Here is a 15,882-nt window from a genome sequence, read left to right as displayed (position 1 = left end):
AGATCAAATTTGATAAAACCAAAGAGGTCAAAGACCTTGAAAATTGAAACAAACCCAACAAATTTGATTGAATAACAATACAAACTCGTCAATGTGATAGTAACCGGAAAAAGCATTAAGAAAATATTGACAAGATTGGTAGTGTGATCTTTTACGTGTTTGGCTTCTATAACAGAATTCATAAACCACGTAGTTTGGTATATTTGAACTGGTATTTTTATGCATCGCGGTCAAAAGTATAACTATAGTAATAAGTAATAAGTAAGCACTTTAAAAAAATTTACAAAAATAGAATTTAAGTGGTGAGCAAGAATCTCAACGAAAACATATAATTCTGCTGAATAAGGCTTTTATTGGCTACGGCTTCATTCCATATTATAAGAAGTGCAGAAAATAGAAGAAGAAATTAACCGGACCGTAGCTTACTTCCTCCGAACTTGTTGATATCTACATTTTGACACTGTTCTTCATTCGTCTGAACTTGCTCTACCATGGCTCTCACTTTGTATTGGATAAATGACACAAGTTGATATGTCAGCATTTGAATTTATTTTCGTTTAAAAAGCTGGAGAAAAGGCCAGGCTGATGCGACATAACGAAGATTAACTCTATCAAAGCTATATTAGTTGAAAATTTACAAGTTACCTCAAAAATTGTAGGAAAATGTAATTTAAAATAAAATAAAAAAAAAAATTTAAACCGGAATCAACTGGTTTGTTTAGATCACACGGTTCATGGATTTTTGACAGTTTTTGGTAGTTTTTACTCCGGCTTGATAGCTTTTGAAACCCAACCCAAGTACTAATCTGATTGTACACGGTCGAATCGGCCCAAATTGAAGAACATTGGCTTAAACTAAGTTTGGTGTGGAGAGGAGGGGGGGCATTGAACATATCAAAAACTTGACGGCGCAATTAACTAAAATGAAAGATTCTAACTCCCAAATAATAAAAAATATATTATGATTCAAACCTCGTTTTCTTCTTCGCCCTATCTCAGTGGCAAATATTTCTCTCACTGCATCTCAGCAGCCGTCTTATATTCAAAATATTTTCTTTTGCTTTTGAATCCATCGAATCTAATTTCCCTTTTTTTTTTTAAGTTCTTATTTTCTTCCCGTCGCAATGGAGGTTGATAAGAAGGAGATAGAGTCCGATGAGCAAGTGGTGAATCCATGGGAAGTCTCCGCCAAAGACGGCGGGAAAATCGATTACGACAAGCTTATAGACAAGTTTGGCTGCCAGAGACTCGACCAGTCGCTGATTGATCGTGTTCAGAGACTGACTTCTCGTCAACCGCACGTCTTCCTCCGCCGTGGTGTCTTCTTCGCCCACCGGTTCGAAACTCAGCTAAATTGTGTTTGTCGATTCAGCTATTTTTTTTATGAATTTGCGTCGATAAGCATGTTAATTTCCTGTTAATTTCTGGATTAACAACTGTGATACTAATAGGGATTTCAATGAGATTTTGGATGCGTATGAGAAAGGAGACAAGTTCTATCTCTACACTGGAAGAGGACCTTCATCAGAAGCTTTGCATTTGGGGCATTTGATTCCTTTCATGTTCACCAAGTAAGTGACATCTTTCCTCGAGCTCTTACTTTATCAATGCGACGTTTTTTTGAAGATTTCGATTGCTCGGGAATGGCTTCCAGATACTTGCAAGAAGCTTTCAAGGTTCCCCTCGTTATTCAGCTCACGGATGATGAAAAATGCATGTGGAAGAACTTATCGGTGGAGGAAAGTCAAAGACTTGCCAGAGAAAATGCGAAAGATATAATTGCTTGCGGATTCGATGTAACAAAGACCTTCATTTTCTCCGACTTTGACTATGTTGGCGGGTAAGTCACACTTATATATCCCATCTAAGTTTTTCTTTTGATGTGTACATTATAGTTTTTCTGGCTTATGATGTCGGAAAAAAAAAACCTTTGTGTGTAGTGCTTTCTATAAAAACATGGTGAAGGTTTCAAAGTGCGTTACACTTAATAAGGTGAGTTTACTTTATTATCTCCTTGAATTACACAATGTGGCTCGCATAATTTATTAGTTGCTTTGTGTTCCTGGTTTTGATTCCAATTAACTCCTTTGCTAGGCTATGGGAATCTTTGGCTTTTCCGGCGAAGATCATATTGGAAAACTCAGTTTCCCTCCTGTGCAGGTATGTCTTTTTGTTCGTGTTGGCGTGGGCATGTGTAGTCTAATGCACATAGAATGTTGTTTTAAATTGGATAATTTTTTCACATGCATTTGCAGGCAGTTCCATCTTTTCCTAGCTCATTCCCGCATTTGTTCCCTGGCAAAGACAATCTCCGTTGCTTGATTCCTTGTGCAATTGACCAGGTGTGCTGTTTTTTTCTTATTCTTGACTTTGGATCTTAACTCATTTGTTTCCGAAGATAAAGCAAGTTCCCAATAATTGCGAGCCTGAGACATTTTCATCCACACTATGTTTTTTTTTGTTCTCCTTCTTGTATTATTGTGTTATGCTGCTTTTGTGTTTATAATCACTCTTTGGTTTTTGTTTTACTCAGGATCCTTATTTTAGAATGACTCGCGATGTTGCACCTCGGTTAGGCTATAGCAAGCCTGCTCTGATTGAGTCATCATTTTTCCCTGCTCTGCAGGCAAGTACTCTCTTTAAGTTGTGTAGAAATATTGCAAGTGATAGAGATATGCTTATACCTTGTACACCGGGCCTTCCTGCTTTCAAACTATTGAATGCCTTGTCACTTTTCGCAGGGAGAGAATGGAAAAATGTCTGCTAGTGATCCAAATTCCGCTATCTATGTGACAGATACTGCAAAGGACATTAAAAACAAGGTAAATTCTGTAATTTGTTTGCTTTTCCCTATGCCAATTCTGGAATTCGTAATAACCTTGTTGCACACATATTCATTGTCTGGTTTGATCAGCGCCACAGTCCTCTAAATCATTCTGTCACAAGCGAGAACTCGATCTTAATGCTAGAATACGTCGCTGTAAACGTTAAAAAGGATAGATTCTAATCCTAAGATAATTGCTTACTGTACCTTAACTTGATGAGGTTTATATATGCAGATAAACAGATATGCGTTTAGTGGTGGGCAAGACTCCATCGAGAAGCACAGAGAACTCGGAGCAAATCTTGAGGTACCAAATTTTCTTGTTTTGTTCTCTCCCGTTATCTATTCTAGGTAGTCTATACTCAAATCTATTTGGTTTATTCTAATTTTTCCACAGGTAGACATACCGGTCAAGTATTTGAGTTTCTTCTTAGAAGATGATACTGAACTTGAACACGTAAAGAAGGTAAATCACGTTACACTTGCGAGAATGAAGAATGCTCAAATCTGTCTTAGTCGGTTTATCAGAAATATTAAGTAAAACACATTGTACTTTAGGAATATGGAGAAGGAAGAATGCTGACCGGAGAAGTAAAGAAGCGACTCACTGAAGTTTTGACAGAAATGGTGGAGAGGCACCGCAGGGCTCGAGGTGCTGTTACTGATGAGGTAAAAAATTGATTCTACTAAGATTGATAAATCCATTGAACCATCAAAGGTTTAATATCATTTTTTCTTAAATCGACTTTGATACAAAATAAAATAATATTGATAATCAGATGGTGGATGCGTTCATGGCCGTGAGACCTCTCCCAAGCATGTTCGAGTAATCAGATGAAAACCCCTTTTTGGCTGCTTTGCTGCAACTTCACATCACCGACTTTTTAATTATTTTTTTCCTATTTATTTAGATAGATATTTGAATGGATGGATTGATTCGTGAATTGTTGAAGTATTTACAACGAGAATCCTTTTTCCGTTTGTTTAAACAATTGAAGCAAAATTTGACTGATGATTTGTCAGTGCATTGGAGCTTCTTTCAATCTAAGATATGATGTCAATTAATTTTACAATGGAGACGGCCCATACAAAACGCAGTAGTGTTGAATAAGTAAAGAAGTCGAAAACAAGTCTCTTTCGCTATCACTCTTTATTACATTTTGGTCTATCGAGTTAAGTAAAAATTTACACCAAAAAAAACTGGATAAACATAAACTGGACTCGATCAAGTTATCAACTCAAACATTATTTAGTTTTTTGTCACCCAAAAACAAAAGAAGAAATTCAGTCTAGTTTTAAAATCCAAATGTTATAAGTTGGAGTTGGGCCTTGTAACTAGGCTCAAATCAAGTTGGACTCTAAATAAATAATGATGGCAATTCCGTAAATAGTGAGGAACCCAAAGGGTAGACTATGCGACAAAGAATGATAAAATAAAATAAAAAGACATAAATATCCTTTTGTCGGAGAGAAGGCAACGTGTAATAATTCGCATCATCACAAGACACTCTTGGCAACCTAATCTCTCTCCCTCTTCTGCCCCTTCTGTAATTCCCAATCCCACCCTTAATAGTTTCCTCTTCCTCTTCTCCCCATTTCCTTTTTGCCCTTGTTCCATTTCTCTCCCTCGATTTCTCCCTTTTACCCGCCATTTTCAACTTCCCTTTCTCCAACGGCTCCTTCCCCCGTTTTCTGGTTCCTCATCGAAGCTCTAGTTTTCTAGTTCTTCCCGGATCGGTGTCTGGATCTTATGTTTCTCGCGGTTTTGTTTATATCCAGGATTTGATTCTCGTGAGTTTTCTGGTTCTGGAGTTTAAAGTTTCAATTTTTTTTTGTTTTTTTTGGGTATTTCTTCTCCTTTTTCGTATTTATCATTTTCCTGATGTGTTCTTCATTTTCATTTTACTTTCTGCTCAGCCCAGATCAGATCTTTGTGTTGGTTATCTTAGTTTTGAGTCCACTCATGAGCTGATAAGAATTCGGAATATGACACTTATAAATTTGTTGAATTTCGAATTGGGCTTTTTTTTTTGTTTTAATCTAATAATGTTCATCTGAGATTGGACGCAGCTATTATGTTCTTTGCTCGTCTCTATCAGAGCTTGTTCACTCACGTTAGTTTTACTCTGCTTTTATAGCTCGATCGACCGAAATATCCGTTTTTTTTTCAAGAGTAAGTTATAGGATGCAGAAGATAAAGCTACGATGACACTGCGAGTTCTGTTTCTGTAAGTCTTCACTGTTTGACGTATCTCGCCAAGTTCTTTGCTTTATTAAATTTTACTTCATATTGATATGTCTCCGATGCTTCGGTCTTAATCTTGGGGTTTGTCAAGCGGAATCTGAATAATCACTAGTCGCTTTCAGTTATCAATATCTTTCGTTATTTCTGGATTAAAAATCGGGATCTTGGGATTTGTTTCAATATGTTGTCTTTTCCAGTTGGAATACATTTGTGTTCGTATTTTGGATAATTCGATCTTTGTTCTGTTATTACAGGTACTGATAAAGCCGGAGAATTACTGTATTTTTTTTTATACGAGTGGGTTGTTCTTGGAGCAGTGTGATATTAAAAAGATTGCTTCAGCAATGGCGAATCGCGATTTAATCCTAGGACAAAATCGTAACATCGGTATTGGTCAGGGTCAGTCGTTGGTGCTTGGTCATAGCCACAGTCTAGGGCTTGGTCAAAGCCATGATTTAGAGTTAGGGCAAGGCCACGATATGGACTTAGGACAGGGCCACCATGATCATGAAATTGGTTTAGGACATCCACATGATGATCATGAGCTCGGCTTAGGAAACAGCGAGAATCAGGATGAAGAGGATCATCATCATCATCATCATCACGATTATATGAACGAGAACGAAATCTCTGTGGATCAAAAGCCTGGACACGACGATGTTGATCCCGATTTGGTTCTTTCCTCGCAAAACCACGATTTTTCGTTGTCTGATAATAACCAGTTGGTGGTTGGGGAAAACCATGAACTAGACGAGAATCTGGAACTAGCCGTTGACTCAAGTCATGAACTTGGGATTGATCATCATGGTGAAATGGTTATGGTTAGCACTCCGGTTCAAGCCCGAGCTCTCTCTGCTGAGTTGACTTACCAGCTTACGGTCGGACAAGAGTTTCCAGATGTCAAGAGCTGTCGTAGAGCATTGAGAGATATGGCGATTGCTCTTCATTTCGAAATGCAGACAATAAAATCCGACAAAACACGTTTCACAGCAAAGTGTTCGAGTGAAGGATGTCCATGGAGAGTCCATGCAGCAAAGCTTCCCGGTGTTCCAACTTTCACAATCAGGACGATCCATGAAAGCCATAGCTGTGGAGGAATAAACCATTTGGGTCACCAACAAGCTTCGGTTCAATGGGTTGCTAGCTCCGTCGAGCAACGTCTCCGTGAGAATCCAAACTGTAAACCGAAAGAGATTCTTGAAGAGATACATCGTGTCCACGGAATCACCTTATCGTACAAACAAGCTTGGCGTGGCAAAGAAAGAATCATGGCGACTATGCGCGGGTCTTTCGAAGAAGGGTATCGTTTACTTCCTCAGTATTGCGAGCAGGTCAAGAGAACGAATCCGGGAAGCATCGCTTCCGTTTACGGAAGTCCAGCAGATAATTGCTTCCAGCGTCTCTTCATATCGTTTCAAGCTTCGATTTACGGATTCTTGAATGCTTGTCGACCGCTTCTTGGATTGGACAGAACATATCTAAAGAGCAAGTATTTAGGCACTTTGCTTCTCGCAACTGGGTTTGATGGAGACGGCGCTCTGTTTCCGTTGGCGTTTGGGATTGTCGACGAAGAGAACGACGAGAACTGGATGTGGTTTTTGTGTGAGCTTCACAATCTTCTCGAAACAAACACTGAGAACATGCCGAGGCTAACAATCTTATCTGATAGACAAAAGGGAATAGTGGAAGGCGTGGAACAGAATTTCCCAACTGCGTTTCACGGGTTTTGTATGCGACATTTGAGCGAGAGCTTCCGCAAGGAGTTTAGCAACACAATGTTAGTCAACTATCTGTGGGAAGCTGCGCAAGCTCTAACGGTGATTGAGTTTGAAGCCAAAATACTCGAAATCGAAGAGATCTCTCAAGACGCAGCTTACTGGATACGGAGAATCCCTCCTCGGTTATGGGCCACTGCTTATTTCGAAGGGCAACGGTTTGGACATTTAACAGCGAACATTGTCGAATCCTTGAACTCGTGGATCGCTGAAGCATCTGGACTTCCGATCATTCAGATGATGGAATGCATTAGGAGACAGTTAATGACTTGGTTCAATGAAAGGCGTGAGACCAGTATGCAATGGACTTCGATACTCGTGCCAACCGCCGAGCGGCGTGTGGCAGAGGCTCTTGAGCTTGCAAGAACCTATCAGGTGCTTCGAGCTAATGAAGCCGAGTTTGAAGTTATATCTCATGAAGGAAACAACATTGTGGATATTAGGAACAGGTGTTGTCTTTGTCGGGGTTGGCAGTTATACGGTTTGCCTTGCGCACACGCTGTGGCGGCTCTTCTTTCTTGTAGACAGAATGTTCATAGGTTCACTGAGAGCTGTTTCACTGTGGCTACATATAGGAAGACTTATTCTCAGACGATTCATCCGATTCCAGATAAAAGTCTTTGGAGAGAGCTCTCTGACGGGGATCCAAACGTTGATAAAGCCGCTCTTGACGTTATTATAAACCCGCCAAAGTCGCTGAGACCGCCTGGTAGGCCGAGGAAGAGACGGGTTCGAGCTGAAGATAGAGGAAGAGTGAAGCGGGTTGTGCATTGTAGCCGGTGTAACCAAACCGGACATTTCAGAACCACTTGTGCTGCACCCATTTGATTTCAACACCCTCCTCCATCTTTTACATGTAAGTTTCTTAGCTGTGTTAGGATATAATGCTTGCTTGTGTCTTAAATGAATTCACAGATATGATTTATTGCGTTACAGGAACCATACTGTGGAAAAAAGGGTGTAAACTCTGTCAAGTGTACTATAAGAGATCAATCTTTCGTGATCAGTTTCAAGATTTCAGGCAATAGATGGAAACAAACACCTGAAGAAGAACAGCATTTACCTGTTTGTTGAATGTTTTTTTTTTCATTTTCATGTGGATTTAGGTTTTATTTATCACAAGGTACAAAGTGTTATGTAATTCTTACTCTTTTTCCTCTGTAATGCGATGATTCAAATAACAAACCCCCTTGCTCAAAGCTCAGTTACAAACTATAACATGAAAAAATGGGTTTCGATAGACTAATTTCCTGAAAAACTCGCGAGGCCGTTCGAGGCCAAGGAAGTAGCTGCCACGTGGATCAAAGAACCAGTAGATGAAACCGTGCAAGACGAAGAATCCAACCATCAAGAAAGGTACGATGGCTAATTTCCTCGACTTGGACGAAATCAGATACATCCCTGATACAAACGCAGAGGCCATTGCGATCAGCGACACAACCATTAACAGAGCAGATACGTAGAGGAAAACAGACCGTGCGCGAAACCCATCTCGTGAAGCGTAGAACAAGAAATAGACTGTGGTTACAGAGAAGCAGAAGGCAATTGTGTCAAACACCAAGAAACATTTGAAAGCTGCTTTATCCATCAATGCAGGTGTACCGTCGGGTTTGTAACCCCCGGGTAGTTGAAATGCCGCGGCAAACGCTACGGTTGCCACAAGAACCGCCACTAGAAGATGGACCTCGTACATTGCACCATTGTTTCTTGCATTGCTTTCTTCAAGATCTGCCTTTTCTTGCTTCTTCTTTGTCTCGATGTTCTTCTGTTGCTGAGACGGCTGTCTGTAGTATCTCTGCAATGCATAGTATCCCATGGCGTTCTCGAAACTAACCTGGAAAAAAAACAGAAATTACGACACAACGGTTAATCAAGAGGGGACAAAACAATACTTGCTCTCAGAACATCTTCATGAGCAACTATCCTCAACACACTAATGAGATGTAATGTAAATGTACCTCTTGCTCCTGAGAGTAAAAGAGGTCAGCAGCTGTGAAGTGATCACGGTTCATGACACGCTTATCAACTCGCTTGTTATTCAAAAGAAGCAGCAAAATCGCGTGGCGTTTGTAAACAACCGATAGATGGAGAGGCGTGTTTCCATGTACATCGCTCTCGTTCAACAGATGAAGAGAAGTCTCAGGCATCTCCAGAATACAGTGAATGATTCCTTTTTTTACCAGAGAAGACTGCAGAGTGAAGAGATGTTCTTCCTTTACCATCAACTAGTTCCCAAACATAAGGACAGCTACGAACAAGCTCTCTATAGGCCTCGATTTGACCAGTAGATGCCGCAAGATGAAGCGGAGATTGTCCTTCCTTATCAGATATATAAGCAGCCGAGTTATCTTGTTGAAGAAAGAGTCGAGTTATCTCGATTTTGCCTAGCCACACCGAATAATGAAGAGGTGTCCATCCGATAATATCGACTTCTTTGATCATTTCCGGCCTTTTCACCATCAATTTTCTCAGGAAGCCTAACCAAAACAAGACAATCTTTCTGATATCTCGAAGATCATTCTCAAATTAGAAAAAGGAAAAATGAATTACCAGTAGTGACAATGTCGGATTCCACAGCGGCATGCAATGCATTCATACCTTTAGGCCCTTTACCGGAGACCAAAGGAGATCTTTCAAGAATATGATCAGCAATGTCGAAAAGCCCTCTCTCAATAGCTAGGTACAAAGGAGATTCGTTGTTATTATTGGCCATATCTAGCAATCCTGTGTCTTGTTCAACTAGTAGCTTAGCTACATTGGCATGTCCATTCTTTAATGCAACATTTAACGCTGTATCGTTCTGTTTATTAGTAGTCCTCAGTAGCTGCTTGGTTATTCCCCGGTTTTCCACATCCGAAGTTTCTTGATTGGTTGAACTCACAAGAAGTTCCAAGACTTCGAAGGAACCTACACTAGCTGCCACGTGTAGAGGTGTGTCTCCATTGTTGTTTTCTTTAAAGAGGAGAGATGGGCAAAGATCAAGTATGCCTGCAGCGAAATCACGCCTCTGATGCTTAGCTGCAACGTGAAGAACGTTGTTGTTCTGTGGCGTTACCTTGTCGAAGTCTGAATGGTGAAACATTGTAAGATCAAGGAGCTTAGTTTCCCCTTTAGCTGCGGCGATAAGCAATCTCCAGTCCACCATGCGTCTGCTAGGTAAAGCCTCAAGAATGAATTTTAAAATGAAGTTATGTAGAATCTGGAACAAGTAAAACGTACCAAAAATCTGCAAGTGAACGAATGCAAAGAGAATATGTTGGAAAGAAAGCAGAAGCAGATAAAGCTCTTTATGCAGGCTTCTAGTGTATGGCTCAGAGAAGACAGACTATCAAGTCTTCTAAAATTGTTTGATTAGTTGACTTCGTCCTACTGCAAAGTTTGTGACACTGGAGGTTTTATTCTTGTCCTTGTTTTTATAATTGCTCGCTTGAAATTACTATAAACATGTTCTATCTTATTATATGGTATTAGCTCTCTGTTACTAGCGTCAATGATGATGATAGAAATCTCTCTTAAGATTATAGAAAAAATCACAAGATAATTTATCCCTTTATCAATATAAAGGGTAACCAATGTCTTGAAAAAATTTGATCAATCATGGCTACTGGTTGAAATTAATAAGAAAAATAGTGAACGGCAACACCATATGTCTGGAAACGACTGGAAATCAAATGATAACTGATTCAAGAACCCGAGTGTTCGCTAATATCAAAAATATATTCGATTATGCATATCATATAGCGTTCTCATTCTTGCTTGCAACTAGTAAAAACATTCTAGCCAAAGGAACTTAACAATAATACTCTTTGATCAGTAACCATAGCCTGAGCTGTAATCCGTAGCGTATCCTCCAGGCGGGTTCGTTGGAGCCGCTGCGTAGACTGAGCCGTGGGTTGCGTACGGGTTATAGCCTTGCTGCTCTGGTGCTACAGCTTGCGGCTGTGCTGGTGCCGGCGCTCCAGCTTCAGCCATGAAGTTCTGTCATCAACACAATCAAAGCTCAGAATTCATCATTTAGATCAAAATGGAACAGCTTTCTGTCTCTTTCAAATCAGATTACAGAAGTGTATGGCTACAAGGTTACGCCACTACCCTATTGAATTTTCTTGTTTTTTTGCGAGATCCGTAACAAGATACGAGAGTTTAAAGGTAACTTTGGTTAAGACATCTAGAGTGTGAAAATACAGGTACCTGGATAAGCTGCATAGCGGTTTGGACTTGGGAGCCAGTTCCGCTAACCTCAACAGTCATTTCACCAGGTACTCCCCTGGTTTCCTGAATGGTTACTGTTGCTCCACTAAGACGTCGAGTGTAGCTTATATTTGAACCTGATGTCCCAATTACGGCATCCGCGTAAGACAGTGGAATCTGCATTTGCTGCGTAACTTGCTGGGAAAACAAACAAAATCCCCACACCAGTCAGATTCTTCTGCGATTTACTTACATACATACACTGCAGAAGATAGAATAGTTCTAATAATCGACTTCACCATATGTTGCAGAGATTGGAAGAATACCTGAGCGACCATTGGTGGGGCTGCTGATACATGCACATTCATAGCAGGCTCCCTTCCATATGCAGATATACCTTGGTGAGGCTGTTTCTCCATTGGCGGACGCATCTCAGGAGGAGGATAGTAATTATCATGTCTAGGAGGTGGTTGCATATATGGAGGTGGGTTGTGACCGTAGCCAGGACCTCCGCCACCACTTGGGGCATGGCCTTGAGGTGGACCCCAAGCCTGGTGTGGCGGCGGCATATGATCCATCTGACGAGTTGGCTTTTGCATCTGTTTCAAAAGCAGAGTAAATTTAGAAAAGTTGATAGAGACAAATGAGAATATTTTCCAAAGATCTGACGGGAAACAGAAGATAACCTGGTTTTCAAAGAATGGGATGATGCTACGATCAACCAAGAACTTTCTGAGATGTGATGCAATCAGCTCCAAGGCTTTGTGAACACTTGTTGGTTCCCCCACGACTTCAACAACCCTATCGTCTTGAAGCGCAAAAACAGGCAAATCCTCTACAACAATCCACATCATAAACTTCAGTAAGAACTAGCAATGAATACAGAATAAACGAAATATGCAAAAAGAAAGCCAATCTGAAATGGAGAAACAGAGAATCACTAGAAAAACTCAAATCAGGATTTGCATCCGTTCATAATTCAATATGATCCCTATCAGCTTAGTGTCAGAAAACTTAGGCATGTGTTATCGGTGGCCTTATATCTAAAAAAATGAAGGCATAGTAGTCGATTTTCAAAAAAAAAAAAAGAACAAAGCAAGAAAGACGATTTCAGCATGTGTAATGTGAAGAGAAGGAACCTGATCCAAGAACTCTAACTATACAACCAGATGCTTCTTGAATAGCTTTAACTGTTCCTCCCTGTTTTCCAATCAAACTTCCAGCCTGAGATGCTGGGACTAGTAGTCTTGTTGAAACCTTTGTAGGCGGAGGGGCCTGAGAAACTTCACCATCCAGACCATCAACTATTCGCATGTGTACTCTCAGAAGGCCATCCATAGAAGGAGGTAGAGATGATTCAGGCTCTTCTTTTCCAGAAACCATAACCTGCCGACAAAGAAGAAACAAGTAGACAACATAACCAAACATGTCACAAACAGCAATAGTCTATCTACCAATTATCAATTATGGTGCCATCATTCAAAGCTTAAAAAATATTCCAAAGAAGTACAGACTCTTATGCACTTGGACCAGTTAGATATTTATTTCCTGTTATGATCTTCATTTCAAGTTTGTAACTATGGTAATTAGGTTATCGCCTTTAAGATGCCATAGCAGCCATTACCAATCTTCTAGACTTAGAGAAGCTCTTCATAGAACCTTTTTCATGCAATCTTAAAAATTCTCTTTACTTAATTGTCTGTTGCCTACACCTTAATCTCATCGTCCATATATCGTTACATCCGGTTAAGCAGGTCCTCGCTTGCTGCAGAAAGTCTGCAGCAAGACATCATTCATCCATATACTGAAGTTACCAGAAAGAATGCAGAGCTTCATGTCACTGATATACAAGAGGAATCTTGCCTATTCGAATAAACTTATCAGCACTTTGAAGTGCCTCAAGGCTGAAATCCTTGCCATCTGGCTTTGGTTCTTCATTTTTGAGACCTTACCGATGATTGATTTGTTGCCATAAAACTTGCAAGATGAAACCTGCACAGATTCATGGTGGTCACAGCAATAAAGGTAACCCTACTCACATCTTATCAACTTCGTCGATTAACTTCCTCCTTTCACTTGAAGTGATAAGCAGGCCTGCTGGTTACTATACTTGATAAAGGCTTATTTACTTACTACAGTGGTTTCGCTTGAGGCACTACATTCTTCCAACACTTTTTCTAGCAGCTCAGAATCTTATTACTCAGCCAAACTAAAACACGTTTCCGGCATGACTTTTTGTTCATAACTTCTTTCAGATGAGGGTGTGCAGTTTCCTATCCGTTTACTTACAATCTTTATTAAGAACAAGGGGAAATTATGCTTAAGAGTTAATCTTTTCCTAAAAGTTAATGGCCTTTTACAATTTTCAACAAGAACTTTAGATCAGTGAATACGAAACGGGTTTATCTTCTTCTACTATATTAGTTTTTTAATCATTAGGATTTTAGTTTTGGTTCAAGAGCATTAGTTGACTAATAGCTGCAATTCATATAGCAAAAAAATGTAAGCCAAGGAAAAAAAAGATTTAGAGACTCACAGCTCTTTCGGTTGTGCCTGGAGGACCATCGAGAATCTTTATTCGAGCCCTTGTCTCCTCGACTATTTTCTTAATGACATCACCTTTGCGACCAATGATGCTACCCACTTTCTGTGCAGGAACCAGCATGCGGAACACAGTCTCTCCGGGCCATCCCGGCCACCTTTTCTCCTCACCACCAACTGTTGCACCTCCTTCAGGGTCTGATTTCTGTAGAGACTCATCATGCTCAGAAATTCCTTCCTCACCTCCTAATTGATCTTGCAGTTCATCACCATTGTGATCTTGTGCCTCACCTTCCACCTGATACTGGCCCTGATCATGAGCCTGGTCTTGCAACTGATACTGGCCCTGATCATGAGCCTGGTCTTGCAACTGATACTGCTCCTGATCTTGTGCCTGATATTGTAGTTCATCTTGAGGCTGGTCTTGGATTTCGTCATTAGCCTGGTCCTGTACCTGGTATTCTTGGTATTCTAATTGATCTTGAACACCGAACTGCTGAGGTTCAAGACTCGGATCTTGAACCTCGTACTGCTGAGTTTCAAGGATCGGATCTTGAACCTCGTATGGTTGATGACCAAGGGTCTCATCATGGACCTGGTACTGTATCCCATTATGCACCTCATCTAACCCATGATCTGGTACCTCGTCTCCATTGTGTGCAACAATATTTTGCTGATCTTCAGCTTCAGCCATGACTAAATCGCTGAATTAAATTTAGAGAACATACACCACAGTAGTCAGTAATAAATATACAAATAGTTAAATGTTAATTGAGTAAGCTTAGCTCATCTAAAAACTGTTTCATATAAAAGTGGCAACTTAGTTTAAGCTTATTATGCCAAAAAAAGAAACACTACTAAACATGAACATGTATGAGATCATTTTCGCACAACCAAGAGAAAAGTAGACTACTTCTATCCACAGAAACAAGACTACGTGAAAACGAAACCCTGGAAATTCGGCTGCAGCACTCAAAATTTCGTGTCCCGACTAACCCAGACTAATAAAAACCCTATATTAGCACAACGAAAAAAAAAAGACAGCGAGAAACCCTAGAATTACCAATCAAAAAGCGAGAAATATAGCTCGAACGCTTAAAGTATGAGGCTGTACATACATGTTATCGATTGGACCTTCAACGCAATTGAGAGACAATGGGAAAGTCGCTTCGAAGGGTTCGGCGGAGAAAGAGTTGGTAGAGATTCCGGCGAGAATGGAGGCGGGTGAAAAATTATCTTAAAGTTGAGATCGAGGAGTGAACTTATAGTTTATTACACTTTGCACCTTCTAATTATAATCTCTTCTAATTTGACCAAATATTTAACCACGCACAAATTTGGCGGCAGTTTCAGATATTATGGGCCTTGGGTCTGTTTCAAGACCAATAATAGTTTTTTCATTTTGTTTGTTTCTGCTGGACTCTCAGAGGTATAGGTTTCGAAAATGATTTTGGAATATACTATATCATCCCGCCTGAATATAATGTCATTTTGTCCTATCTATGAAAAATGATCATCTATAACTTAAACTAGATTCTAACCCAGTGCATCCGCACGAGAATATTTTTTATTGTTTAACGAATTTTGTAATATAATTTGTGTTTTTGAGTTTAGATATAATATTGATTTCTATGTTTAGATATATTTTTATAGTATTAAAATTAATTATGATTATAAAATTATAATATTAACCCGTCCGCTAATATTAATTCAAAATGAGCTATTATAAAAACATAATTCTAACTTTTTCGTTTATATTACCGTATAATATAAATATTTGTTAAAAGTTTGAGATGTATTAACAGTATTATTTAGCATTATAGTTTTCTAAAATTTAAGCAACGAAGAGAGTTTACAACTGGTTTTTCAAACCACATTATAGTGTATGCAATAATTTTTAAGTTTTTATGTTTTTATTTTGTATGAAAAATATATTTTCGATATACATGTATAATTCAAAATTAGTGATTTTAGTTACCAAAATATTTTTAACCCGGTTTTTTATATATATTTTTAGTTCTATGAATTTTTAAAAATATATTTTTAATATTTAAATTATACATTTGAATTTTACATATTATTTTATTATTAATTTTTAAATAAATCATAATCGTAAATATATTATATAAGCAACATAAATTTCATACCATTTACATCATTATAAATATTTTATGTTTCAAATATGACCATTATTTTTCATATGTGAATTAATTTTTTTCAAAAATTCTAGATATTTTTGATAAAAATGTTTAATAGTATAGAAATTATTTAAATTAGAATCTTTAAATCAAATTTAAATTACTATC

At 39.0% G+C, this 15,882-nt stretch overlaps 3 protein-coding genes and 1 pseudogene across 3 annotated transcripts; 2 read left to right on the top strand and 2 right to left on the bottom strand.

The window, feature by feature from the left end:
• Positions 1 to 1,032: 1,032 nt before the first annotated feature.
• LOC18025256 (tryptophan--tRNA ligase, cytoplasmic) lies at positions 1,033 to 3,839 on the top strand. Its single transcript, XM_006408112.2, has 12 exons — positions 1,033 to 1,336; positions 1,452 to 1,571; positions 1,655 to 1,840; positions 1,941 to 1,992; positions 2,095 to 2,160; positions 2,256 to 2,342; positions 2,534 to 2,626; positions 2,742 to 2,822; positions 3,060 to 3,131; positions 3,222 to 3,290; positions 3,383 to 3,493; positions 3,604 to 3,839. Exons 1-12 carry the CDS (start codon positions 1,125 to 1,127, stop codon positions 3,652 to 3,654), a joined length of 1,200 nt encoding a protein of 399 aa, XP_006408175.1. The 5' UTR covers positions 1,033 to 1,124; the 3' UTR covers positions 3,655 to 3,839.
• Positions 3,840 to 4,341: 502 nt separating this feature from the next.
• Positions 4,342 to 8,030, top strand: LOC18024321. The gene is made up of 4 exons (XM_006408110.2): positions 4,342 to 4,615; positions 4,963 to 5,052; positions 5,324 to 7,700; positions 7,781 to 8,030. The coding sequence occupies exon 3, from the start codon at positions 5,414 to 5,416 to the stop codon at positions 7,670 to 7,672; it is 2,259 nt and encodes a 752-aa protein (XP_006408173.1). The 5' UTR covers positions 4,342 to 4,615; positions 4,963 to 5,052; positions 5,324 to 5,413; the 3' UTR covers positions 7,673 to 7,700; positions 7,781 to 8,030.
• On the bottom strand, positions 7,957 to 10,124 carry LOC18025255 (annotated as a pseudogene).
• A 381-nt stretch (positions 10,125 to 10,505) lies between these two features.
• On the bottom strand, positions 10,506 to 14,833 carry LOC18025254 (flowering locus K homology domain). The gene is made up of 7 exons (XM_006408109.2): positions 14,695 to 14,833; positions 13,572 to 14,280; positions 12,175 to 12,421; positions 11,722 to 11,870; positions 11,362 to 11,634; positions 11,036 to 11,233; positions 10,506 to 10,822 (listed from the first exon to the last, which is right to left on the bottom strand). The coding sequence occupies exons 2-7, from the start codon at positions 14,268 to 14,270 to the stop codon at positions 10,655 to 10,657; spliced, it is 1,734 nt and encodes a 577-aa protein (XP_006408172.1). The 5' UTR covers positions 14,271 to 14,280; positions 14,695 to 14,833; the 3' UTR covers positions 10,506 to 10,654.
• Positions 14,834 to 15,882: the final 1,049 nt, after the last annotated feature.

This window comes from Eutrema salsugineum, unplaced genomic scaffold (assembly GCF_000478725.1).
Source record: "Eutrema salsugineum unplaced genomic scaffold, Eutsalg1_0 scaffold_13, whole genome shotgun sequence".
Taxonomy (NCBI): Eukaryota; Viridiplantae; Streptophyta; class Magnoliopsida; order Brassicales; family Brassicaceae; genus Eutrema; species Eutrema salsugineum.
This window is presented reverse-complemented; position numbering and strand designations above follow the sequence as displayed.

Bases quoted from the DNA above. Each gene is read 5' to 3' on its own strand.
- LOC18025256 (XM_006408112.2), top strand. From the start codon at position 1,125: ATGGAGGTTGATAAGAAGGAGATAGAGTCCGATGAGCAAGTGGTGAAT. The intron at 2,343-2,533 runs GTGTGCTGTTTT...TGTTTTACTCAG, and splicing joins TTCCTTGTGCAATTGACCAG to GATCCTTATTTTAGAATGAC. The intron at 3,132-3,221 runs GTACCAAATTTT...ATTTTTCCACAG, and splicing joins AACTCGGAGCAAATCTTGAG to GTAGACATACCGGTCAAGTA.
- LOC18024321 (XM_006408110.2), top strand. From the start codon at position 5,414: ATGGCGAATCGCGATTTAATCCTAGGACAAAATCGTAACATCGGTATT.
- LOC18025254 (XM_006408109.2), bottom strand. From the start codon at position 14,270: ATGGCTGAAGCTGAAGATCAGCAAAATATTGTTGCACACAATGGAGAC. The intron at 12,422-13,571 runs GTGAGTCTCTAA...CTTTGTCGGCAG, and splicing joins CAGGCACAACCGAAAGAGCT to GTTATGGTTTCTGGAAAAGA. The intron at 11,234-11,361 runs GTATTCTTCCAA...TTGTTTTCCCAG, and splicing joins CCCCACCAATGGTCGCTCAG to CAAGTTACGCAGCAAATGCA.